The sequence below is a fragment of the Erpetoichthys calabaricus genome, chromosome 10 (assembly GCF_900747795.2).
Source record: "Erpetoichthys calabaricus chromosome 10, fErpCal1.3, whole genome shotgun sequence".
In the NCBI taxonomy this organism is placed as follows: Eukaryota; Metazoa; Chordata; class Cladistia; order Polypteriformes; family Polypteridae; genus Erpetoichthys; species Erpetoichthys calabaricus.
Window position 1 is genome coordinate 131,359,656 of NC_041403.2, and position 27,408 is coordinate 131,387,063.

General features: G+C 41.3%; 1 protein-coding gene across 2 annotated transcripts in view; it reads right to left on the bottom strand.

Moving 5' to 3' along the window:
- The window catches only part of LOC114658438 (probable phospholipid-transporting ATPase IIA), a 351,266-nt gene that overhangs the window by 46,503 nt on the left and 277,355 nt on the right, over window positions 1-27,408 (bottom strand). For both annotated transcript variants that reach the window (XM_051932991.1, XM_051932992.1), the window contains exons 21-24: window positions 21,448-21,592; window positions 20,824-20,888; window positions 17,149-17,304; window positions 3,848-3,912 (exon numbers count right to left, since the gene is read on the bottom strand). In XM_051932991.1, coding sequence (XP_051788951.1) covers window positions 3,848-3,912; window positions 17,149-17,304; window positions 20,824-20,888; window positions 21,448-21,592 — 431 coding nt within the window. The remainder of the gene's footprint in view (window positions 1-3,847; window positions 3,913-17,148; window positions 17,305-20,823; window positions 20,889-21,447; window positions 21,593-27,408) is intronic.

Consider the following 27,408-nt stretch of genomic DNA (forward strand, 5'->3'; position numbering starts at 1 on the left):
GGAGAGGAGACATGACTGAAGTATTTAAAATTATGATGGAAATTAGTATAATGGATCGTACTAATTGTTATTTTAAAATGAGTTCATCAAGAATACAGGGACACAGTTGGAAACTTGTTAAGGGTAAATTTTGTAGAAACAGTAGTAAGTTTTTCTTTATACAGAGAACCATAGAGACATGGAATAAGCTACCAAGTAGTGTTGTAGACAGTAGGACTTTATTTTAGAAGAATTAAGTGGATAGGTGTGGTGAGCTTTGTTGGGCTGAATGGCCTGTTCTTGTCTAGATTGTTCTAATTTCACTCTACCATGTTTGACATTCGGGAATTATAAAACAGGAGAGTTTATAGTGCTCAAAGCATAAGAACATTTTTAATGGAGTCTGCAGGGAAACAGGATGTGTCAGAATTCTTTCCAGATTTTTTTTTTTGTGTGTGTGCCCTCAGTCTGGTCTGAAAAAAAATCTCTACATCTATGATATTAAGCTCAGAACGATAAAAAGAATAGAAGCACAAAGAATTTCCCCCCACATACTGTAGGTATGGCAAAGAGCAATATAAGTAGTTTAAATATCAATGGGGCAGAAATGTTGGCAAGAGACTAGCTCTTCTTGAATTTCTGAAACAGAAAAACGTAGAGTTCACTTTCATACAAAATTACATAAGTAGGGCTGACAACATAGAAGTAGGGAGATTACACAGGGTGTGGGCTCAAATCCCAGGAAAATGATTCACTTTTAATAATATATATTCACCTAATGATGAAAAACACAGAATAGACTTTTTTCAAACAAATATAACCATTTTAGAACATTGCAGCTCCAATGAGAGTCAGATATTAGGAGGTGATTTTACTGTACAACTAAAATTACATTAGACTGGAATAATGGAGTTGAACCACATCCTCAGGATAGTGAGGGGGAATGGATTTGGTCGATATGTGGAGAAATAAAAACTGGAACAGCAAGCAAAACACGAGAATAAATGGTAGGGGCATTTCAATGAAAAAGCTTGATCACTTTTATAACTTTTAAGGATCACCTTGGATTATTTGGGGCTATTTCTATTGTAAAGCACTCACACTAGTGTCATTTTAGCAAGCCTTCATTTCTTTGGAAGAAAACTGGAGCACACTGTGGAAACGCACCAGGTAAATGTGCAAACACCAGGCAGGGAACTGCGAGGCAGCAGTAATTAACTCCAGTTTTTTTGTCTATTCCATTATTAAATGTGTTGTATTGGAATTGTGTCATGTACAATATAGATAGATAGATAGATAGATAGATAGATAGATAGATAGATAGATAGATAGATAGATAGATAGATAGATAGATAGATACTTTATTAATCCCAGGGGGAAATTCACATATTCCAGCAGCAAAAATATTAAATTAAAGAGTAATAAAAAATGCAGATAAAAAAACAAACAATAACTTGAATAATGTTCAACGTTTACCCCCTCTGGTGGAATTGAAGAGTCGCATAGTTTGGGGGAGGAATGATCTTCTCAGTCTGTCAGTGGAGCAGGACAGTGACAGCAGTCTGTCACTGAAACTGCTCCTCTGTCTGGAGATGACACTGTTTAATGGATGTAGTGGATTCTCCATAATTGATAGGAGCTTGCTGAGTGCCCGTTGCTCTGCTACGGATGTCAGACCGTCCAGCTCTATGCCAACAATAGAGCCTGCCTTCCTCACCAGTTTGTCCAGGCGTGAGGCATCCTTCTTCTTAATGCTGCCTCCCCAGCACACCACTGCGTAGAAGAGGGCACTCGCCACAACCATCTGATAGAACATCTGCAGCATCTTACTGCAGATGTTGAAGGATGCCAGTCTTCTAAGGAAGTACAGGCGGCTCTGTCCTTTCTTGCACAGAGAATCAGTATTGGCAGTCCAGTCTAATTTATCGTCCAGCTGCACTCCTAGGTATTTATAGGTCTGCACCCTCTGCACACAGTCACCTCTGATGATCACGGGGTCCATGAGGGGCCTGGGTCTCCTAAAATCCACCACCAGTTCCTTGGTTTTGCTGGTGTTCAGGTGTAGGTGGTTTAAGTCGCACCATTTAACAAAGTCCTTGATGAGGTTTCTATACTCCTCCTCCTGCCCACTCCTGATGCAGCCCACGATAGCAGTGTCGTCAGCAAACTTTTGCACGTGGCAGGACTCCGAGTTATATTGGAAGTCCGATGTATATAGGCTGAATAGGACTGGAGAAAGTACAGTCCCCTGCGGCGCTCCTGTGTTGCTGACCACAATGTCAGATCTGCAATTCCCGAGACGCACATACTGAGGTCTGTTTGTAAGATAGTCCACGATCCATGCCACCAGGTATGACTCTACTCCCATCTCTGTCAGCTTGTCCCTAAGGAGCAGAGGTTGGATAGTGTTGAAGGCGCTAGAGAAGTCTAGAAACATAATTCTTACAGCACCACTGCCTCTGTCCAAGTGGGAGAGGGATTGATGTAGCATATAGATGATGGCATCTTCCGCTCCCACCTTCTCCTGGTATGCGAACTGCAGAGGGTCGAGGGCGTGTTGGACCTGTGGCCTCAGGTGGTGAAGCAGCAGCCGCTCCATGGTCTTCATCACATGTGATGTTAGAGCGACAGGCCGGAAGTCATTCAGCTCACCAGGATGTGATACCTTTGGGACTGGGGTGATGCAAGATGTTTTCCAAAGCCTCGGGACTTTCCCCTGTTCCAGGCTCAGGTTGAAGATGCGCTGTAGAGGACCCCCCAGCTCTGATGCACAGACCTTCAGCAGTCGTGGCGATACTCCATCTGGACCTGCTGCTTTGCTGGCACGAAGTTTCCTCAGCTCTCTGCTCACTTGCGCTGCTGTAATTGTGGGTGGGGATGTCTCTCCTATGTTGGTATCAGCAGAAGGATGTGTAGAGAGTGCAGTAATCCGAGGTGAGAGTGGGTTAGGGTGGTCAAACCTGTTAAAGAAGATGTTCATTTCGTTTGCTCTCTTCACGTCTCTCTTGATGGTGGCACCCTGCTTCGAGCTGCAGCCAGTGATGATCTTCATCCCATCCCACACTTCCTTCATGCTGTTGTTCTGCAACTTCTGCTCCAGCTTTCTCCTGTACTGCTCCTTCGCCGCCCTGAGCTGGACTCGGAGTTCCTTCTGCACGCGCTTGAGCTCATGCTGATCACCGTCTTTAAAGGCCCTTTTCTTCTGGTTCAAAAGGCCCTTGATGTCACTTGTAATCCATGGCTTGTTGTTAGCATAGCAGCATACTGTTCTTACTGGAACTAAAGTGTCCATACAGAAGTTGATGTAGTCAGTAGTGCAGTCAACAACCTCCTCAATGTTCTCACTATGTGATCCCTGCAGGATATCCCAGTCTGTAGTTCCAAAACATTGTCTCAGAGTATTCTCAGCCTCCGGGGTCCACTTCCTGAATGATCGTTTGATATTTTATATATTATGTATACTAAAGATATTAATTTAACAGAAAAGAAAGAGAGTCCCAAAAGTTCATCTGTTGGCTAGGGTAATTTTGACTGTTTTGTTATTGGGCAAAGCATTATTTAATTCTCGCTTTAATCATCTAAGGACTAGTTACAATTTACTTTTCTGCATAGTTTCAGATTACAAATTAATTTTGTCCTGTAGTTTCAGACATTTTCAATATTTCTTTGTCTTTGCATTACCTTTGCAAAGCTGCAGCTAGACTGTGTGTGGAGATAAATGCAAATTGCTTCAAAAATAACTTAAAAACATAAAGAGCTGCAATAATGACACCTGTGTCTTTTTGTATTTTTGTGCATATTTTCCCCCTTTGACGGCATACAGAATTTCCATGAAAACCAGTTGCTAAAATATTACTTGTTTACTTACCCAATGATAAGAAATCCTTGATAAAGAGGGACTGATGCAAAATAAAATACAGAGGAGAAAACAGCCTAGGAAGAGAAGAACAACATTTGTATCATTTAAAATACTTTGTACACATTGGTGGATTTTCCTGATGCTTAAAGTTATATCTGTTTTATAGTATAACTCAGCTTTGTAGACATTTAGTGGACTTTTTCTTCCATTTTACTTATTAAGCTTTCAATCACTAAAAATGTTCCTAAGTTTATTCATGGCCCATCTTATGTGTTCTGAAAATTAGATGATGGACTTCCATGACTGTATCAGATGGTATGGAATAAGTTTCTGCCCAAATATATCTAAATGCCCATGCCATCAATGGTGTTGAACCACTTCATGCCTATTTGTCATATATTCTTTACTGCCAGTTCAATGGTACACTTTGTTGCAAGGGAAGCAGTTTCTTTAATACTAGAATTACCAAAGCCTACGAAAAAACTCATAATCCCGTCCCACTTTATTCCGTTTGCACCTGTCCGTCAGCATCTTTTGTGTTGTAAATATATTGATCAGCACAAACAGCAAGCAGCCTGGTATCCCATCCCCCGCTGCAGTTCAATTTGCAAAGAAGGTTCTCAGTGTTTATCTTGGAATGAAGTACCTGGAGCTGCATAGGGTAAATAATACATTGTCATTTGGAATACATACATTTCATTTGTGTTTCGTGTCTACAACAATCTATGCAAACACATCGTTACAACAGAAACGTTTTTCATGTTTTAGTAATAATTGACAAAATATAGACATGAGGTGTATAATGTGTGAAGCCTGAAGTCCAAATATCAAATAAACACTTTCACAAAATGTACAAGTATAACAAAACAAGTGCAATTTTATTCACAAATATAACCAAAGAAAAAAAAAATAAGGTTATGGTAGGCAGTTGATATGACAGCTTGCGTGGCGCAATGGTAAGAACTACCGACTCCCAATCAAGAGGTTGCGGGTTCGATATTCTACTATGAAAAGAAGAGTGTTCATGGCTCACCTTGCAGAGGAACTTCGTCGTCGCTTCTTACAAGAAAAGGCAATGAAAAAGTGGTCTTGCAGTTTGCGTGATGTTTCCCGTCGAGTGGCCTTCTGGTAAAGCTTGGTGACCTGTGAATAAAACTATGTCGCTGTGCCGTACAAGAATGTTTTAAAAGGAGTAAGTAGGAAAAGTAGAAAGGAAAGACTGAAGAACAGTCGTAGACTACTAAGCACTGTTGTAAGTCGCTCTGGATAAGAGCGTCTGCTAAATGATGTAAATGTAAATGAAAAAAGAAAAAAGGATGCAATGTCTAAAAGCTTCTGTTCCAAGACCTCCGCTTCCCCCAGGAAAAAAGGTTCAGTGTCAGGTGCTCCTTCAGTATTAATAGGAACTACAACATAGAGAGGTGTGTACATTGCAACAGGTACACATGTCGTAAATGTAGGAAGGACAGTCCTCGGGTGTGTGGGAACTGTTAACATTTGAATTTGATGATTGTATATAGCGTGGAACTGACCTCTCTGTATTATTCTGTCCTCTGCATCTCCTGGAGTACAAAAGAAACACCACCATGCACCAAAATGTGGAGACTGGGCAAGATCAGGGGAAAAAAAAAAAAACATGGTCACTGACTACAATGGCATGAAGGTATGCGAATGAATGTAATGTTGCATTAGTGCAACAATGTTTTCCAAAATGTACTATACAGGTCTTGGCAGCTGAACATTCAAGAATAAAACTGAACAAAAAAAATAAAAATTCACATCCAAAATCATTCTTAGTCACACACATCACTCACGCCCACGTCCACAGTTTTCCCTGTTCCAGTCTCGTTCATGCACAAGATCGGACACTGTTTTCAAATAAAGAGGTGGTATAAGTTTGGTTGGGATGGGGTTGCATGTATCTGGGAGTGTGAACATGAGTGAAAGAATAAAACTGAAAGAAAAAAAAACGCTAACAAGTACGATAAATTTAGACACAAATCAAATGTATTTTTTATTGTATAATATTAACAATAAGAGCAGCTCACTACTCAAAACAGTAAATTTGTGAAGCAGCTGGTATCAATCCTGCGACCTCTTGATTGGGAGTCAGCAGTTCTAACCATTGCACCACGCAAGCTGTTGTATCAACAGCCTACTGTAAATTGCTTCCTTTTTCTTCGGTTATATTCTTGAACTAGCAAAATACCCGCGCTTCGCAGCGGCGAAGTACTGCTTTAAAATTTAAAATAATAAAATGAGGGAAAATATACCAATAATTATTTGTTAAGGATATCTTTGTATACCATGTTGTTAGTTCACCCCTCCGGTTGTAATATGACCAAGCTGTGCGCTGAGCTTACTCTTGAGCATGCAACGTATAGTTGGCCATGTGAAAAGCAAATCAAGAACAGCAAGACCGCGTCAGCTGCGGAGCTCAGCAGAGCTCAGCTCGGAGCGAAATTTAGTGAATGAAATGAGGTGAATGGGAGGGGAGATGATCATGTGACTCCCCCACCCCCCCTTAACTCTCCATCCCTCCACAAACACACAAAGACAGTCTCTCGGATCCCAACTCTCCTTTCGCACACCGCATCTACTAAACACTAAGAAACACAAAGTAGAAACACTAAAGGAAAAAATACTATTCAGTAAGTAGCACGTCTATTAAACAGTAAATCAGTAAAGGAGAAACGACTAAACACTAAGGAAAAAAAACAGCAAGACCGTGTCAGCTGCGGAGCTCAGCTCAGAGCGAAATGAAGTGAATGAAATGAGGTGAATGGGAGGGGAGATGATCACGTGACTCCAACACCCGCCTTAACTCTCCATCCCTCCACAAACACACAAACAGTCTCTCAGATCCCATCTCTCCTTTCGCACACCGCATATATAGATATATATATATATAGATAAAAGTGCACTTGTTTGGTTATACTTGTACCTTCTGTGAAAGTGCCATCCATCCATCCATTCTCTTCCGCTTATCCGAGGTCGGGTCGCGGGGGCAGCAGCTTGAGCAGAGATGCCCAGACTTCCCTCTCCCTGGCCACTTCTTCTAGCTCTTCCGGGGGAATCCCAAGGCATTCCCAGTCCAGCCAAGAGACACAGTCCCTCCAGCGTGTCCTGGGTCCCCTGGGCCTCCTCCCGGTTAGACGTGCCCAGAACACCTCACCAGGGAGGCATCCTGATCAGATGCCCAAGCCACCTCATCTGACTCCTTTCGATGCGGAGGAGCAGCGGCTCTACTCTGAGGCCCTCCCGGATGACTGAGCTTCTCACCCTATCTTTAAGGGAAAGCCCAGACACCCTACAGAGGAAACTCATTTCAGCCGCTTGTATTCGCAATCTCGTTCTTTCGGTCACTACCCATTGCTCATGACCACAGGTGAGGGTAGGAACATAGATCGACTGGTAAATTGACACGACAGACCGATGCAGAGCCCGCATTACTGCGGATGCCACACCGATCAACCTGTCGATCTCACGCTCCATTCTTCCCTCACTTGTGAACAAGGTTCCGAGATACTTGAACTCCTCCACTTGGGGCAGGATCTCGCTACCAACCCTGAGAGGGCACTCCACCCTTTTCCGGCTGAGGACCATGGTCTCGGATTTGGAGGTGCTGATTCCCATCCCAGCTGCTTCACACTCAGCTGCGAACCGATCCAGAGAGAGCTGAAGATCACAGCCTGATGAAGCAAACAGGACAACATCATCTGCAAAAAGCAGTGACCCAATCCTGAGTCCACCAAACCGGACCCCCTCAACGCTCTGGCTGCGCCTAGAAATTCTGTCCATAAAAGTTATGAACAGAATTGGTGACAAAGGGCAGCCCTGGCGGAGTCCAACTCTCACTGGAAACGGTTTCAACTTACTGCCAGCAATGCGGACCAAGCTCTGGCACCGATCGTACAGGGACCGAACAGCCCTTATCAGGGGGTCTGGTACCCCATACTCTCAGAGTAACCCCCACAGGATTCCCCGAGGGACACGGTCGAATGCCTTTTCAAAGTCCACAAAACACATGTAGACTGGTTGGGCAAACTCCCATGCACCCTCCAGGGGCCTCATGTATAAAACGGTGTGTACACACAGAAATGTTGCGTACGAACGTTTCCACGCTCAAATCGTGATGTATAAAACCTAAACTTGCCGCAAAGCCATGCACTTTTCCACGGTACCTCAAACCTTGGCGTACACAATTTCTCCGCTCGGTTTTGCAGACTGGCAGCACCCAGCGTCAAAGCAGTGCTAATGTCCCTGTGTGGTCACCCTTTCTTTCTTAGATCCACATTCCTGACGCGGCTTTATAAATACACTGAAACTAACTGCATATTGTTTATTAGTGTAATGCATCTGATTGTAATTAACCTGCAGCAATATAATGGTCCAAGGAATAGCCATAGTATTCCAAATACCATAACTGCTTTAGCGTTGTTACTCTTACTGCATCTTCTTCTTTCAGCTGCTCCCGTTAAGGGTTGCCACAGCAGATCATCTTTTTCCATATTACTCTCACTGCACCACTCGGAGTATTTATATCACTGTATCTGAGTGGGGAATCACAGCAGCAGCTAATTGGAAAGAGAATTATCGGTATATAGCATGAAGCAGACGCTGCCTCAGCCATGGCAAAATGTTTCAGAGACTTCCTGTACGGACTTCGCGGTTTAGAAAAAGTTTCATCCCAAGAACTATAAACGCACTCAATCAGTCCATCAAGTGCTCCTTGTAGAACCGTTTGTACTTATAAGTACAATTACCTCACTGTAAACTTGCACTACAGTTATAATACTGCACAACCTGTGCCACTTTACAAAGCGCGTATTTACATATGATGACAATATAATTTTTAAGATGAAATGCAGCAAAACATGTTGATTATCTCATACAGATAAAACTTTAACTTTATTTAAATAATCTGTATTGTTAATAATTAAACATGTGAGGGCACGGTGCCGCAGCGCTAGCTAGTTCACGGATAGCTCCTGCCTCGCGCTGTATTCATACTGGTGCTGACGCGACACTGGAAGGATAGACAGATAGAATAATTAAACATGTACTACGAAGATATTTCAATGTTTCCACGTGAGCACTGCGGTCTCCCAGCAGTACGAGGGAGTCCCCAGAAGGTATGCCCTCTAGCACCCCCTCCAGGGACTCCAAAAAGGGTGGGTACTCCGAACTGCTGTTCGATGCATATGCACAAACAACAGTTAGGATCCGTCCCCCCCCACCTGAAGGCGGAGTGAGGCTACCCTCTTGTCCACCGGGGTAAACCCCAATGAACAGGCTCCAAGTCGGGGGGCAATAAGTATACCCACACCTGCTCTGCGTCTCTCACCGGGGGCAACTCCAGAGTGGTACAGAGTCCAGCCCCTCTCAAGGAGATTGGTTCCAGAGTCCAAGCTGTGCGTCGAGGTGAGTCCGACTATATCTAGCTGGAACCTCTCGACCTCGCGCACTAGCTCAGGCTTCTTCCCCTTCAGAGAGGTGACATTCCACGTCCCAAGAGCCAGCTTCTGTAGCCGAGGATCAGACCGCCAAGGTCCCCGCCTTCGCCCACTTCCCAACTCACACTGCACCCGACCTCCTTGGCCCCTCCCATAGGTGGTGAGCCCATGGGAATTCTGTGAAAGTGTTTATTTGATATTTGGACTTCAGGCTTCTCATATTATACACTTCATGTCTACATTTTGTCAAATATTACTAAAACATGAGAAACATTTCTGTTATAACGATGTGTTTGCATACATTGTTGTAGACACAGAACACACATGAAATGTATATATTCCAAATGACTATGTATTATTTACCCTATACAACTCCAGGATAATCCAAGATAATCACTGAGCACTGAGAACCTTCTTTGTGAATTGAACTGTGGCAGTGGGTGGGGGGATGAGATACCAGGCTGCTTGCTATTTGTGCTGATGGACACATTTACAACACAAAAGATGCTGACAGAGAGGTGTGAACGGATTTAAGGTGGGCTGTGATTTTTTTCGCAGGCTTTGGTAATTCTACTGTTAATGGAATTTTAAACTTTTATACTTTTACAAATATAATGAATTTTGTTAGGCTTCTTTACATGTGGTCTTAAATATAGCTCTTTTACTAAAAGACTGTGGCCACTTAGCCTGGCCTGCTTTGTGAGGCCAAGTTGTGCGGCGCAACTCCACACCATCAGGCTGATTACTGCTTCCGAAGGCAGAGTTCTCTCAGAAAAGATAGCTGCAGTGTCTTCTTTTCAGATTGGTGCCATTCAAAAATTCAGCTCTGTTAAGGGTTATGATGGGAGACAAGGTGCCAGAAATCTCTGGACCTCTTGACTCTCATGATAAATCAAATCTTTAAGAGGCACACAACTGTACTGTAAGTGGTCCCTTTTCTTCTCTGCTCACACAGTGGATTGTCCACCAGTCTGTTCTCTTTCAGCTCATCATAGACAATTTTGGCAGTCCAATGCTGACAATCACTGAAGCTTCATTAGAAGACAAAGATGACATTGTATTTTACTGGGAGTTGGCTATCTGACCAACAGCTCTAATTGCAGTGAAGAGCAAACGCTGAGTTTGTTGTGATAACGTGAATTAAGGTGTTTTTCCTTCCAGGTTTTTTTTTTAACCGTATTCAAAGGCTTTATAGCATCACAGAACACTGTATAGCAAGAATGGTTAAATGTACATTCATCACTTGGATTGTGACCTCTTGCTGATGTGGCATTTCCTAACACAACATGTTACTTTGGTTTCTTCACATCTCGTCTCATGTATCTGTCCTCTATTCAATATACTTAAACACAACAGATGGCTTATATACACTTGTGTATTCTATAGCTAGGTTTGTTTTCATAGTACATGGATGTAAACATATAACAAAAGCTGATTTCATGATCAGAAAGACACTCTACCTCATATTTTTTCATGTAAATAAAAAAGGAATATCAGCTAAAGCTGAAGAGCATTACTCCATCATTAAAGTAAAATGACATACTGGCTGTGCAAGTGCAAGGATCTAGTTTAGGAGGAGAATGTTCCTTAAAAGTTTTGAAGAATCGGCATTCAAACTTACAAACGGCTTCACGTCTATTACAGAGATGATTGTGTGGTGGTTGGGTATTTGGAGAAAGAAAAGAAAGGACAGGAATTGGAGGTTAGTACGTTTGAAAGAGACAGTACTGTTGCAATAAATTATTTCATCGAAGGTCGCGCATGGCGCCGCAAGCCTTTTGCATGAGACATGAACAAACACTGCGCCACCGTGTTCCCATGTTTAATAACATGCTTTCATTCCTATCATCATGAAAAAGATATCACGTATACATCTCAGTATTTTAATTATTCAGAGAGCTGTAATATCACGAATGTAATGGATTATGTGTCCTGTCGGAGAAAGAGAAAGCTCGTTTAAGAAGTAGGTAGTGATTCACACACAGAGCACATAGAAGATCAAATACAGAACAAAGCATTTAATGTGTACTTTAGTTACAATGGGATTTGAGAAACTAGTAAAGTAAACGATTTTAAGATGAAGTTTATGATGTTCTACTTTAATGGCAAAATAAACTACGTGATTAAAGTGGAAATTTCGAGATTAAAGTTGACATTTCATGCTTTTTTCCCACTGTGTGACTATTTTTTTTTGTCTGTACCCTAATAAGCTTTCATATGACACTCAGACGGTGGGCTACGACTCGCCTTTTCACGGCGACTTTGATATGTGACCTTTTTTTTATTTCGGGCACTGTGCAACTTTGTGAACTTGAGCTTTCGAGTTTCTCCGACACTGTCACTCGATCAACTTTCTTTTGTTGATTATACCACTGTTTAAACCAACAAATAGTATGTTTTTCCTTGCCTCCACTTGGTATTCGCTGAAATTATTATATTTTCCCCCGTGCTTTTCCGATTGTCTTTTTACAGAAGGCTATTTGTATTGATTTGCATATTCAAAGAGGCGTAATTCTGGGAGGAGTTGGGGCAGGACAGAAGGCACGTGCATGTGCGTTACTTTTCACGCTGATCGGGATTTATGTAGCGGAAGAACGTGGAAGTTTGCATACGTACAAATTCCTGCATCTGGATTTTTCTGTGCGTACGCACGTTCCCGCTTTTGTGCTTACGCCATGTTATAGTGTGAGTTCTACGCACGGTGTTATACATGAGGCACCAGGACTCTGCTAAGGGTGTAGAGCTGATGCACTGTTCCACGACCAGGATGAAAACCACACTGTTCCTCCTGAATCCAAGGCTCGACTATCCGATGGACCCTACTCTCCAGAACCCCCAAATAGACTTTTCCAGGGAGGCTGAGGAGTGTGATCCCTCTGTAGTTGGAACACACCCTCTGGTCCCCTTTCTTAAAGAGGGGGACCACCACCCCAGTCTGCCAATCCAGAGGCACTGTCCCTGATGTCCATGCGATGTTGCAGAGATGTGTCAACCAAGACAGCCTTACAACATCCAGAGCCTTGAGGAACTCCGGGCGTATCTCATCCACTCCCGGGGCCCTGCCACCAAGGAGTTTTTTGACCACCTCGGTGACCTCAGTCCCAGAGATGGGGGAGCCCACCTCTGAGTCCCCAGGCTCTGCTTCCTCATTGGAAGGCATGTTAGTGTGATTGAGGAGGTCTTCGACGTACTCCCCCCACCGACCCACAACGTCCCGAGTCGAGGTCAGCAGTGCACCATCCCCACCATATACAGTGCATCCGGAAAGTATTCACAGCGCATCAGTTTTTCCACATTTTGTTATGTTACAGCCTTATTCCAAAATGGATTAAATTCATTTTTTTCCTCTGAATTCTACACACAACACCTCATAATGACAACATGAAAAAAGTTTACTTGAGGTTTTTGCAAACTTATTAAAAATAAAAAAATTGAGAAAACACATGTACATAAGTATTCACAGCCTTTGCCATGAAGCTCGAAATTGAGCTCAGGTGCATCCTGTTTCGTCTGATCTTCCTTGAGATGTTTCTGCAGCTTAATTGGAGTCCACCTGTGGTAAATTCAGTTGATTGGACATGATTTGGAAAGGCACACACCTGTCTATATAAGGTCCCACAGTTGACAGTTCATGTCAGAGCACAAACAAAGCATGAAGTCAAAGGAATTGTCTGTAGACCTCTGAGACAGGATTGTCTCGAGGAACAAATCTGGGGAAGGTTACAGAAACATTTTTGCTGCTTTGAAGGTCCCAATGAGCACAGTGGCCCCCATGATCCGTAAGTGGAAGAAGTTCGAAACCACCAGGACTCTTCCTAGAGCTGGCCAGCCATCTAAACTGAGCGATTGTAGGAGAAGGGTCTTAGTCAGGGAGGTGACCAAGAACCCGATGGTCACTCTGTCAGGGCTCCAGAGGTCCTCTGTGGAGAGAGGAGAACCTTCCAGAAGGACAACCATCTCTGCAGCAATCCACCAATCAGGCCTGTATGGTAGAGTGGCCCGACGGAAGCCACTCCTTAGTAAAAGGCACATGGCAGCCCGCCTGGAGTTTGCCAAAAGGCACCTGAAGGACTCACAGACCATGAGAAAGAAAATTCTCTGGTCTGATGAGACAAAGATTGAACTCTTTGGTGTGAATGCCAGGCGTCACGTTTGGAGGAAACCTGGCACCATCCCTACAGTGAAGCATGGTGGTGGCAGCATCATGCTGTGGGAATGTTTTTCAGCGGCAGGAACTGGGAGACTAGTCAGGATAAAGGGAAAGATGACTGCAGCAATGTACAGAGACATCCTGGATGAAAACCTGCTCCAGAGCGCTCTTGACCTCAGACTGGGGCGACGGCTCATCTTTCAGCAGGACAACGACCCTAAGAACACAGCCAAGATATCAAAGGAGTGGCTTCAGGACAACTCTGTGAATGTCCTTGAGTGGCCCAGCCAGAGCCCAGACTTGAATCCGATTGAACATCTCTGGAGAGATCTTAAAATGGCTGTGCACCGACGCTTCCCATCCAACTTGATGGAGCTTGAGAGGTGCTGCAAAGAGGAATGGGCGAAACTGGCCAAGGATAGGCGTGCCAAGCTTGTGGCATCATATTCAACAAGACTTGAGGCTGTAATGGCTGCCAAAGGTACATCGACAAAGTATTGTGCAAAGGCTGTGAATACTTATGTACAAGTGATTTCTCAGTTTTTTTATTTTTAATAAATATGCAAAAACATCAAGTAAACTTTTTTCACGTTGTCATTATGAGGTGTTGTGTGCAGAATTCTGAGGAAAAAAATGAATTTAATCCATTTTGGAATAAGGCTGTACCATAACAAAAGGTGGAAAAAGTGATGCGCTGTGAATACTTTCTGGATGCACTGTACAGTGTTGACACTGCACTGCTTCCCCCTCCTGAGACACCGGACGGTGGACCAGAATTTCCTCGACGCCGTCTGAAAGTCGTTCTCCATTGCCTCCCCAAACTCCTCCCACGCCTGAGCTTTTGCCTCAGCAACCACCAAAGCCGCATTCCGCTTGGCCTGCCGGTACCTATCAGCTGCCTCCAGAGTCCCACAGGACAAAAAGGTCCTGTAGGACTCCTTCAGCTTGACGGCATCCCTCAACGCCGGTGTCCACCAACGGTTTCGGGGATTGCCGCCACAACAGGCACCGACCACCTTACGGCCACAGCTCCGGTCAGCCGCCTCAACAACAGAGACATGGAACATGGCCCATTCGGACTCAATGTCCCCCACCTCCCTCGGGACGTGGTCAAAGTTCTGCCGGAGGTGGGAGTTGAAGCTACTTCTGACAGGGGGCTCTGCCAGACGTTCCCAGCAGACCCTTACAACACGTTTGGGGCTACCAGGCCTGACCGGCATCCTCCCCCACCATCAAAGCCAACTCACCACCAGGTGGTGATCAGTTGACAGCTCCGCCCCTCTCTTCACCTGAGTGTCCAAGACATGTGGCCGCAAATCCGATGACACGACCACAAAGTCAATCAACGAACTGAGGCCTAGGGTGTCCTGGTGCCAAGTGCACATATGAAAACCCCTATGCTTGAACATGGTGTTCGTTATGGACAATCCGTGACGAGCACAGAAGTCCAATAACAAAACACCACTCGGGTTCAGATTGGGAGGGGCTATTCCTCCCAATCACGCCCTTCCAGGTCTCACTGTCATTGCCCACGTGAGCACTGCAGTCTCCCAGCAGTACGAGGGAGTCCCCAGAAGGTATGCCCTCTAGCACCCCCTCCAGGGACTCCAAAAAGGGTGGGTACTCCGAACTGCTGTTCAATGCATATGCACAAACAACAGTTAGGATCCGTCCCCCCCACCCGAAGGCGGAGTGAGGCTACCCTCTCGTCCACCAGGGTAAACCCCAATGAACAGGCTCCAAGTCGGGGGGCAATAAGTATACCCACACCTGCTCGGCGCCTCTCACCGGGGGCAACTCCAGAGTGGTACAGAGTCCAGCCCCTCTCAAGGAGATTGGTTCCAGAGTCCAAGCTGTGCGTCGAGGTGAGTCCGACTATATCTAGCTGGAACCTCTCGACCTCGCGCACTAGCTCAGGCTTCTTCCCCTTCAGAGAGGTGACATTCCACGTCCCAAGAGCCAGCTTCTGTAGCCGAGGATCAGACCGCCAAGGTCCCCGCCTTCGGCCACTACCCAACTCACACTGCACCCGACCTCCTTGGCCCCTCCCACAGGTGGTGAGCCCATGGGAATTCTGTGAAAGTGTTTATTTGATATTTGGACTTCAGGCTTCTCATATTATACACTTCATGTCTACATTTTGTCAAATATTACTAAAACATGAGAAACATTTCTGTTATAACGATGTGTTTGCATACATTGTTGTAGATACAGAACACACATGAAATGTATGTATTCCAAATGACTATGTATTATTTACCCTATACAACTCCAGGATAATCCAAGATAATCACTGAGCACTGAGAACCTTCTTTGCGAATTGAACTGTGGCAGTGGGTGGGGGGATGAGATACCAGGCTGCTTGCTATTTGTGCTGATCGACACATTTACAACACAAAAGATGCTGACAGAGAGGTGTGAACGGATTTAAGGTGGGCTGTGATTTTTTTCGCAGGCTTTGATAATTCTACTGTTAATGGAATTTTAAACTTTTATACTTTTACAAATACAATGAATTTTGTTAGGCTTCTTTACATGTGGTCTTAAATATAGCTCTTTTACTAAAAGACTGTGGCCACTTAGCCTGGCCTGCTTTGTGAGGCCAAGTTGTGCGGTGCAACTCCACACCATCAGGCTGATTACTGCTTCCGAAGGCAGAGTTCTCTCAGAAAAGATAGCTGCAGTGTCTTCTTTTCAGATTGGTGCCATTCAAAAATTCAGCTCTGTTAAGGGTTATGATGGGGGACAAGGTGCCAGAAATCTCTGGACCTCTTGACTCTCATGATAAATCAAATCTTTAAGAGGCACACAACTGTACTGTAAGTGGTCCCTTTTCTTCTCTGCTCACACAGTGGATTGTCCACCAGTCTGTTCTCTTTCAGCTCATCATAGACAATTTTGGCAGTCCAATGCTGACAATCACTGAAGCTTCATTAGAAGACAAAGATGACATTGTATTTTACTGGGAGTTGGCTATCTGACCAACAGCTCTAATTGCATTGAAGAGCAAACGCTGAGTTTGTTGTGATAACGTGAATTAAGGTGTTTTCCTTCCAGGTTTTCTTTCTAACCGTATTCAAAGACTTTACAGCATCACAGAACACTGTATAGCAAGAATGGTTAAATGTTCATTCATCACTTGGATTGTGACCTCTTGCTGATGTGGCATTTCCTAACACAACATGTTACTTTGGTTTCTTCACATCTAGTCTCATGTGTCTGTCCTCTATTCAATATACTTAAACACAACAGATGGCTTATATACACTTGTGTATTCTATATCTAGGTTTGCTTTCATAGATCATGGATGTAAACATACTGTATAACAAAAGCTGATTTCATGATCAGAAAGACACTCTATATCTCATATTTTTTCATGTAAATAAAACAGGAATATCAGCTAAAGCTGAAGAGCATTACTCCATCATTAAAGTAAAATGACATACTGGCTGTGCAAGTGCAAGGATCTAGTTTAGGAGGAGAAAACCATTTCTACAATAAGCTGCTCATACACAAAACCATTTGCCACCACTCCATCACAAATTTTGAGGATACCACAAACAGAATTTATGTCTTTAAGCATTTAGTGAACTCACTGGAGCAACTGGGCAGCAGACCAATGGCACTGGTAGCAGCCAGTGCATTTTGTTCTTGTGACTCATAGGCCTTTCCCCACACTTGTTTAAAAAGCCAAGATTGATTACCTGCATTGTACTGATGCAGAGACTTCTGTGAATTACAAACTGGCTGAGGGCGGCTGAACGTTTATAGCTGTTTCGTCCATGGACCATGAGTAATCTGCCCAAGTGTTTGAACTGAGTAACAGAAAAATCAGCAGCCAAAGACGCCTGCTTTCCTTCCTAAAGGAGTGGAAAACAACAGTCAAAACACTGTTTTTTATGTTGTTATAGAAGGGTTGGTACAGAAATTATAAAAGAAAAAGTATTTCAAGATTGATTTTCATCTTCCTCAGGTATGGGAAACCTCTGAAACGGTTATAATTCAAGCTTATTATCATGTGTACACAGTCCAAAAACATTCTCAATTGCATGTCCCTGTTGGACTAATGACAGTAGCGCAATACCTGACCAAGAATGCAGTAATGAATATTATATGCAAAAATCAGACAATTCATACAAGAATCATACAAATAATAAACATAAAATAAAATACAACCACTAAACCACTGCTGGCCACAGGCTGCCTACACTGATCAAGAAAACAACAGATAATCTGGTTTAATGCACAAATATTTTGAGAAAATCCTTTTGTTTTAGTATAACAAAACTAGTTTTATCATAGCCTATAGGTGACATGGAAAGATAGGAAAGATAACACCTGTCTCATCATTAAATCCAAAATAAACATTAAGGATTTATTGTCATTTTATAATTATACACAAGGACAAAAAATCTATTCTCTTAGTCAAGTTTATCATCATGTGTACAAGTACATAATAATTAACTTTTAACGTTAATATCCTCAGAGCAGCTGACAAAAATACAAACTGTGAATATACAGTATATACTTTTATATATAACATCTCTGCTTTTTACACATTGTTATTTTTCAGCACTATAACAATTTAAATGAACTTTCTCCCTCATCAAACAACACTTAATATCCCAAAATGACAAAGCAAAAGCAAAAACAGGATTTTAGAAAAAGCTGAAATATCACATTGACACAAGTATTCAAACCCTTTACTCAGTACTTCGTTGAAGCCCCTTTGGCAGTGATTACGATTTGGAGTCTTCTGGAGTACAATGCAACAGCTTCCCACACCTGAATCTGGGGATTTTTCTCCCATTCTTCTCAGCAAATCCTGTCAAGCTCTGTCAGATGAGATGACGTGAGTAAGTAGTTTGATTACGTTAGGTCCGAGCTCTGGCTGAGCTACTCAATAACATTTACAGAGCTGACCCCATGCCAGTCCTGTGTTGTCTTTGCCATGTGTTTATGGTCACTACACTGTTGGAAGGTGAAATTTCAGCCCAGTCTGAGGTCTGTTGTGCTCTGAAGCAGGTGACAATATACCTGTACTTTGCTCTGTTCAGTTTACCATAACTAGGCTCAAATAGTCTCTAGTCACAAGTCTTTGGAACACAAGTTCTCTGCCAGAGTGATCATCAAGTTCTTGGTCACTTCTCTTACTAAGGCCCTTTCCCCTAACTGCTTGGTTTGAACAGGCAGCAAGCTCTAGGAGGAGTTATTGTACTTTCAGACTTATTCCATTTAAAAATTATGGAGGCCATTGTGCTCTTGGCAGCCTTCAATGCTGCTGAAAGTTTTTGTAGCCTTGCGCAGATCTGTTCCTCGACACAATAATGACTAAGCTCTGAAGGCAATTCCTTTAATCTTATGGCTTGGTTTTGGCTACGATACACAACTGTGGGACCTCATATAGACCGGTGTACGCCTTCCCTAATCATGTGAAATCAGATGAATTGACCACAGGCAGACTCAAAACTAGGTGTGGAAACATCTCAGTTATGATCAATAGCGTGGGATGCAGCTGAGCCAGATTTCAAATGTCATAGCAAAATATCTAAATACTTGTGTCAATGTAATAGATCAGTTTTTAATTTTTAACAAATTTGCCAAGATTTCTAGAATACTGACAGAGGAAAGAGGTGGGAGGCTGGCTATTTCAATTGTAGTCAACCAAAGTTTGGGAAAAAATGCATAGAGAAACTAGCTTCATTAATGGTTCTGAATTTTTAAACAGTGCACCATTTATCTGTGTTTTCTATATTTTTCATCATATTATCAAAATAAAGATTCCAATGCTATAACAGAAACATCCTTGGTTGAATTCTTTCTCCATTCTTAAAAAATGATTATTAAAAACAGCAAAATTAAATTGATTTTCAATGAAAATTTGTTTCCCAAACCTGCCTGTGTTCTTAGTCAATGATTAACTGTGGCCGTTAACACTAAATATATTAAAACAATTAAGAATGATGTAACTAAACAAAAATATCAAGTGTAATTTCCAGTATAACAAAATTTAAATCAAATTCCAAATGCAGATTTTGTGAGTATTTAAATTAACTTTCAGAGATTCAAGGTAACATGTCTAAGAGAAATGAAAAAAAGTACTTGAAACTGTCTCTACCCGTTAAACCATCCTGACTTCATTAGTACCAGTACATTTAAATTGTAAAATGAGATTACATATAACATCCATCCATCCATTATCCAACCCGCTATATCCTAACACAGGGTCACGGGGGTCTGCTGGAGCCAATCCCAGCCAACACTGGGCGCAAGGTAGGAACAAATCCTGGGCAGGGCGCCAGCCCACTGCAGTATATACAACATTTAACTTTATATTTTGTTCTTTGATATAAATTTACAAAGAAGAAGTCTTCTTTCTTTTAACCAAGTATCCACCCATGTGCCTTTCTGGACTATATCATTAATCTATATGTTTGACTGGTGTATTTGAAATGTTTCATAGTCATTATAAGTAAATGAACCTAGTTGATTAAAGGAGTCTTTTTTAGATTTCTTCAGTCTGCCATCCTGCATTAACAAGAGCATCTTTGAATCCACCACTTACTGCAAATAAAGGAGGCCCATGTTTGCAGTCTATTTATAACAATGGCTCAACACTCTTTCATTTACTAAGTATTTTCGGCAACCCCCAAGAAGGTTTGTATTCGATGACTATGAACATTGAGTGGATATAACAAGATATTTTATATGATATGTAAAAGAAATCAATTAATCCTCATAATAGTTAGAAGCCAGATTTTAAATTATCTCAGCTATAATAATTTTATGTGAGAGTAGAACTGAACAAAGCCTTGAATGCTACAGTATGTACAGTGCTGTTGCCTCTTAAGTTCATGGAGTCAGGCTTGATTCTTGGAATGATCACTGTTTCTGTGGTTTATATACTGTATATTATCCTTTTTTCTGTTTGACAGTCCAGTTTTCTCTAACATCCCAAAATCATGCAGATTAGACTGACTATTCCTTAAACTGTCATGTTAAGTCTGAGAGTCAGTTTGTTCCCAAGTGTACTCATTCTGGGGTTGATTTAGGCCTTCCACCCAAAATTTAAGCAGCCATGTAATGGATGAACTCTGGATGAGTGAACTTAAGATATTAAGAGCCTAGGAACCAAATATGGCATAACTAGAGAAGGGTTTATGTAATTATAAAGGGTCTAGTCTGTTAAGATGCTACCAATGGAATGCGCTGTTACTGATTAGATTCAAAACAAAACAGGCAGACTGCTTTACATGAGATTTTAAATTTATTTTTAATACAGAGGATGTTTAAATCCAAACATCCCGGAATGCCACTTCTACGAACATTGGTAGTACCAACAACTCTCTTTATGTCATGTGAAACCATTTGTCTCTCACCTTTCCTTCAACACCAACACCACAGTCTGCTTCTTGGATCATGCTGACATCATTTCCACCATCCCCTGTTAATTAATGGCAAGAAACTGAACAATGTGAAAACAACGCAAAATGCAATACTGAGCTGCAGTAATTAATGCATAATTACACCACATTTATGTAATCAAAGTTTACAAACTTCTCCATTCAGTCAGCTGGCAGCTGATTTCCGCTTTTACACAAATCTAGTCAAGTATATTTGAGACATCCTTACATACTGCTGCTGCCATATCTGCAGTCACCTGTTGAATATTTAATTCTTCAGAGTGCTGGACATAATGAAGTCTATGGATTATCAACACAACTGCTTTCTTTAATCTGCAGTATCACTGAGTATTTACTAGCTAAGCTACAGAGAAGCCTATCAAATAAGCAGACTTATAATCAATTAATTCAAATTGATCCCATTTTTTAAAACAAGTATACCTTAAATTAGAGTGGAAGAGGAAGAAGCGATATTCAATGAATGGATACAACACATTACATACAAAAATCACACAAGTCTGACACATATAATTCTGCACAAACTATTCAAAGGATCATGAATGGTTTTTAAAATGATGGAATGAATATGTTGATACTGACCAACAGCACAGGTAAGTTTGCCAGTACGCTCCTGCAGCAACCTAACAATCTGGGCCTTCTGTGTGGGAGCCACTCTGCAGCAGATGACAGCTGGACACTGACAAGCCAACTCCATGAATTCATACTCGTAGAACTTTAAACAAACCTGAGGGTACAAGAGAATAAATTTAGGTTGCTTATTGTTACTGCAAATATAAGCAAAGCAACAGTATAACAAGTACACCAGTTTTAAAAATAGCTTGGACTGTCAGAATGCAGGTACATTATAAAGACAACAGTGCCTTAGCCATGTTGTGCTATGCTAAATGCTGATGAGTACAATTGCAAATATGATAGGACACTCCTAGAAAATGCCTGGGTTTTTCTATGTACACATGTAATAGGACACTTATTGCCAGCAGACTGAACACAATTCATTTTCTAGCGCAGTTTTACATGCTATCTTACATTTTTGTTATTGCTACAAAACAGCTGTTATTCCTCTATTGTACTCTTTAATTCAATTTTTGTCAATATTGTTGTGTCAGCTGAGTATTTTTTGTTTATAAAAAGAATTTTCAAATTTACTACATTTTTAATTTTCTAAATAGCTTTACGAATCTATTGTATGTGAAAAGTATGTTTAAACAGGTTAAGAAAATTTGGTTTGTTAAAATATTGCACAATATAAAAATGCTACTTAAAATACCATGAACACCAATAAAATATTTTCAGCCTTAATGAATACAAAATGGCTGCACTGCAAGCAGATGCTGTTCTTACCAAGCCCAATGGAATGGCCCCTTTTTTACAATGTTGTAGACTGATTTGGCTTGGCCACATTGGCACTAGTTCATGTCTTGTCAAATTCTAGAAGCTGCTTTCTTTAAGGGAGTAAAATTTTGTAAATTTACAGAGTTATTTTGAAGAGCACTTAAAACTGTGCAAGGAAAATGGTATTTTTTTTACCTTCCACATTCCTCAAGACTCACCTTTTTTAGAACCCAAGGGCAGATTCACAAACCAAATGTGTTTATAGTGCTTTAACACTAGACCAGAATGCTCTAAAACTGCTTACAAAGTTTTTTGCAATTATTTTCAATGACACTATTTACATCTAAGATTTTTAACAGGAAGCTGTTTAGAAAACTCCTGTCTACCACGGTATTTTGGCGTGAATTTCACCCAAATGCTTGTTCATCAAAAATGTTGGATCAACTGTGTTCATTCATAAGTCTTTACACCTCAATACATTTTAAAAACCTATGTAAGTGAAAGATTGTCTAATACAAGCAGTTTTTCCCCAAGATAGGGTTTTTGCATCCTGTGGACCAGGGGTCCCCAACCACCGGTCCGCAACCCACTACCGGGCCGCAGCCGTCTGACAGCCGGGCCGCGAGAGAACTGGCGGCAACGGAGACTCACTCAGACTTTTCAGAACGCTTGGCGGGCGGGGCTTTGCAGCGGCACAGAGAGAAGAGAGAGACTGAGGTAACAGAGTATTACAACAAAGTATTTTTATGGTCCCGACAGTTTCCCCATATGACACAAGTCTATAGAAGTCTCGTTACTATGAAGTACATTCAGCAGATGCTTTCATTACAACGAAGTGACCTTGAAATGCTTGAATGAATCATTCACAGAGCAGTTAGATCTGTGGTCACAGCTCAGTTGTACACATTTACACAACGATCCCCAAACAGAAACATTGTAAAAAAAAATTCTTTCTTCGAACTTTCCTCGTACTGTTTTTTTTTTTTTTTTTGCTGTTTTTGTTTTCTGTGGTTTTCAGTGATACCTTTTGCTTATTGCTTGTCAACTTTTGAAAAACATCCATTGGAATTTAACTCATTGTCACCCTCCTATAGAAACGGCAGACACGAAAAAAACGATAGCAGTGTTAATGTTTGTGATGTGCAATCTGTTGGAATGGCAAATGCGAAGCATATGTCTTTGTTATATGCAAAAAAAGAAGAAAAATCTCGGGTTGCAAACGTATATGAACTGCTTAATAACTTAATAATAATAGAAATGTTATGTAAATTGTGTATAAAATCTTTTCCGAATTTCCTCAGCTATTCTGGTCTTTGAAAGAGATTTTGAGAATTTTTCACAGGCATCGCATCAGGAATGTTTCTAGCCTATCTGTCTACAAAAAAGTGTATGCGCCTTATGTATAAACAGTGCACACGCACAAAAACGTTTTGTATGCCTGTTTCCACGCTCACATCGTCATGTATAAAAACTAAACTTGGCGTAAAGCTACGCACATTCTCATAGCAGCTCAAACCATTGCATATGCACATTTTTGACTCGGTTTTGCAAACTGGCGGCACCCACTGTTAAAGCAGTGCTACTATTCCTGTGTGGTTTCCCTTTATTTTTCAGATTCACATCCCAGATGCAGTTTTATCCAAAACACTGAAATTAACTGCATATCGTTTTTTTTAGTTTAAGGCATCTGATTGTAATCAACCTGTAACCATATAATAGTGCATGAAATGGCCGAACTATTCCAAATACTATAGCTGCTTTAGTGTTGTTACTCTCAGTGCACCATTCAGAGTATTTTAACCCACTGTATTCGAGTGTGGAATCACAGCTATACAGAAGCTGTAAAAGCTGATCGTAAAGCTCTAAAGCAGATTGTGTCAAGAGTGGAGACAATTATCAGGATACAGCTACTAGCACACGCTGCCTCAGCCATGGGCATAGTCTGTTTGAACTTCTCCCATTCAGCAAATGCTTCAGAACCATTCCTGTATGGACCTTGTGGTTCAGAAACAGTTTCATCCCAAGAGCTATAAACGCACTCAATCAGTCCATCAAGTGCTCCTGGTAGAACTGTTTGTACTTATATGCACAATTACCTCACTGCAAACTTGCACTACAGTTGTAATTTTGCACAACCTGAGCCACTTATGCTTTCATATTGTATATTTTTCATTGTTTTTTTATCATATTATTATTATTATTGTTGTTATTTTACCATTTTATAGGAAAATAAGTTTATGGAGGATCTGCATATTAAATCTCATTGAACCATAAAATAATAATAAAGGAATTCAATTTAATCCAATAGAAGTGAGCGTGTATTTACTGATGATGACAACTGGCTTCTAAGCCAATTTTGATTTCCAGGCGCTATCATCTTAGAGCTCTTGATATCAATTTTAAGATGAAATGCAGTAAAGTATATATATTACATTATACAGATAATTTTTTAATTTCATTTAAATAATGTATACTGTTAATAGTTAAACGTGTGGACAGCAGTACCAATGAACTGGTGCCCTGTTCATGGATTGTTCCTGCCCTGTGCTGTATTATTGCTGGGACTGGCGTGACCAAGGACGGATAGATGGATGGAATAATTAAACACGAAGATATTTCAATGTTCTTTAAAAGATTTGAAGAATCGGCATTCTAAGCTTACAGATGGCTTGACATTTATTAAAGAGCTGATTGTTTGGCGATTGGTTACTTGAAAAAAGAAAAGGAAGGACAAGAATTGGGGGTTAGTTCATTAGAAAGAGAGAGTACTGCTGCAATAAATTAATTTATCAAGGGTTGACAACGGCACAGCGAGCATCTTGCGGGAGGCAGGAACAATCTCTGGGAAGGGCACCACCGTACCCTCAATTTTTAATACATGTGTTAATCCCTATCATCATGAAAATTATATCAAGTATACTTTTTCTTAGTATTTAAATTGTTCAGAGAGCTGTAATATCATGAATGTAGTGTATTCTGTGTCCTATCGATGTAAGAGAAAGCCTGTTTAAGAAGCATGTAGTGACTCACACACAAAGAGAAAAGAAACACATAGAATATGAAGCATTTAATGTGCTACTTTAGTTACAATGGGATCTGTGAAACTAGTAAATTATACGATTTTAGGATGAAGTTTATAACGTTTTACTTTAATGACAAAATAAACTATGTGATTAAAGTGGAAATTTTGACCTTTTTCCCCCCATTGCGTTCCTGTTAATTTTCGTTTCTCTAAACCCTAATATGCTTCCATATGACACTCAGACGGTGGGCTATGACACGCCTTTTCACAGCAATTTTGATATTTGACCACTTCTTTTTATTATGGGCACTGTGTGGCTTTCTGAAATTGAAATTTTGAGTTTTTCCACCACTCAGTGTCATTCAATCAACTTTCTTTTGTTTTTATACCACTGTTTAAACCAACAAATAGTACATTTTTCCACGCCTCCACTTGGTATTTGCTGAAATTCTTCTCCCCCCCAGTGCTTTTGCCATTGTATTTTCACTGAATATTCTAAGAGGCTTAAGTCTGGGAGAGGTCAGGGTGGGGCAGCAGGTGCGTGCATGTGCATTACATTTTACATTGACCGGGATTCATGTAGTGGAAGAACATGGAAGTTAACATGCTCAGATTTATGCATCTCGATTTTTTTGCGTGTTCACACATTTCTGTTTTTGTCTGTACTCCATGTTTTAGTGTGAATTCTATGCACACCATTATATAGGGTGGTCCTGATCTAACTATGCAACTTTTAATGCAATGCAATGCAATAATTGCACAGTTAGTTCTGGACCACCCTGTACTTGAGGCCCCAGGTTTCTTAGCCATGGAGGAGGACTGGGATGATGAGTGCTTGGAGTAGTCACATCTTAGTCTTGATTGTTGTATTTTTTTTTTTTTTTTGCTAAGTGCACCAGTTTAGCGACCCAAAGGTAGCAATGGCTTGGCCGATTTGGCTGAGAACCTTGGACGTAACGGCTATTTTCTTCACCAGTATGACTGAGCCAAGATTTATGAATTCTGCTACTTGCTCAAGCTGAAAGCCATAAAGGTAGACTGCAGCTGGAGATTCGTAAGACATCATTGCTTTTTTTTTTTCCAATGTTGATTTTGAATCCCACATCCCACACAATTGCGCCTCATTTGTGACTGTTTGCAGAGTATCTGCATAAACATTTCCAGCCTTAATGCATTGATCACTTGTCAGACATCTGTCCGAATAGGGTAGTCTTTTGAGAATGCCCCATTGGTTTCAATACAGCTTGAGTTTTTGTATGTTTTCCGAAATAGTTGGATGATCTTGTCAGGTACTTGCTCTTTCTGGAGGTCTTTCTACAGGGCTGGCCAGTGAATGTACTCAGAGGCAGCTTTATAGTTGGTGAGTAATTAGGATAACATATTGGAGATTTAAGGAAAGCCTGAAAGCTTACTTGGCTAACATAATATTGCCCATTTACCATGTAGTTTCACAGGGGTGAGCATGACTATAGCATTAAAATACAGATGGAGGATGGGAAACATTGATGGGAAAAAAAAATCCAAGGACAAACATACAGAATAAAATCTGCCTAAGCCTTCCTTTCAGTTAAATGACTATAAAAATATAAAGCACATAAAGCCTAAGCTAAAGAGCTAAAGAGGTAAGACTTCCTCAGCTGCCCATTCAAAAAATAAAAATGATAAAACATTAACATCCATTCATTTCCTAAACTCACTTTTCCAGAGCAGGGTCATGGGGAAGCTGATTACGCCAGCAAGCATCTGCCACAAAGCAGGAAAAATCCCTAGACAGCACACCAGCCACCACAGAGTGAATGCACATACACATCCAAGTCCAATTCAGCATCAATAATCAACCTAACCTCCATGTCTCTTGACTGTAGGATAAAACCAGAGTACTCAGAGAAAACACACAAATACATGGGCAGAAAATGCAAGCTCCACGCAAAGAACACCTTGGACTTGAACACTAGCCTTTCATATGGCGAGGCAGCAGTACTATCAGTGGCTTTTTTTAGTCTAAGTCAGCTGAAAAGAAAGGTGAAATTTGCATGGAAGAGTAAAAATGTCTCCAAACAATGTGCAAAAGTAGGTAATCTATGAAAATCTATTTGCTTCAAACCATGCCTGCATGAAATATTACTGTTAGGGGACGGACCATTACTACTGTACAGGGTGCACAAGGTTCTCATTTCCTGCTCCCA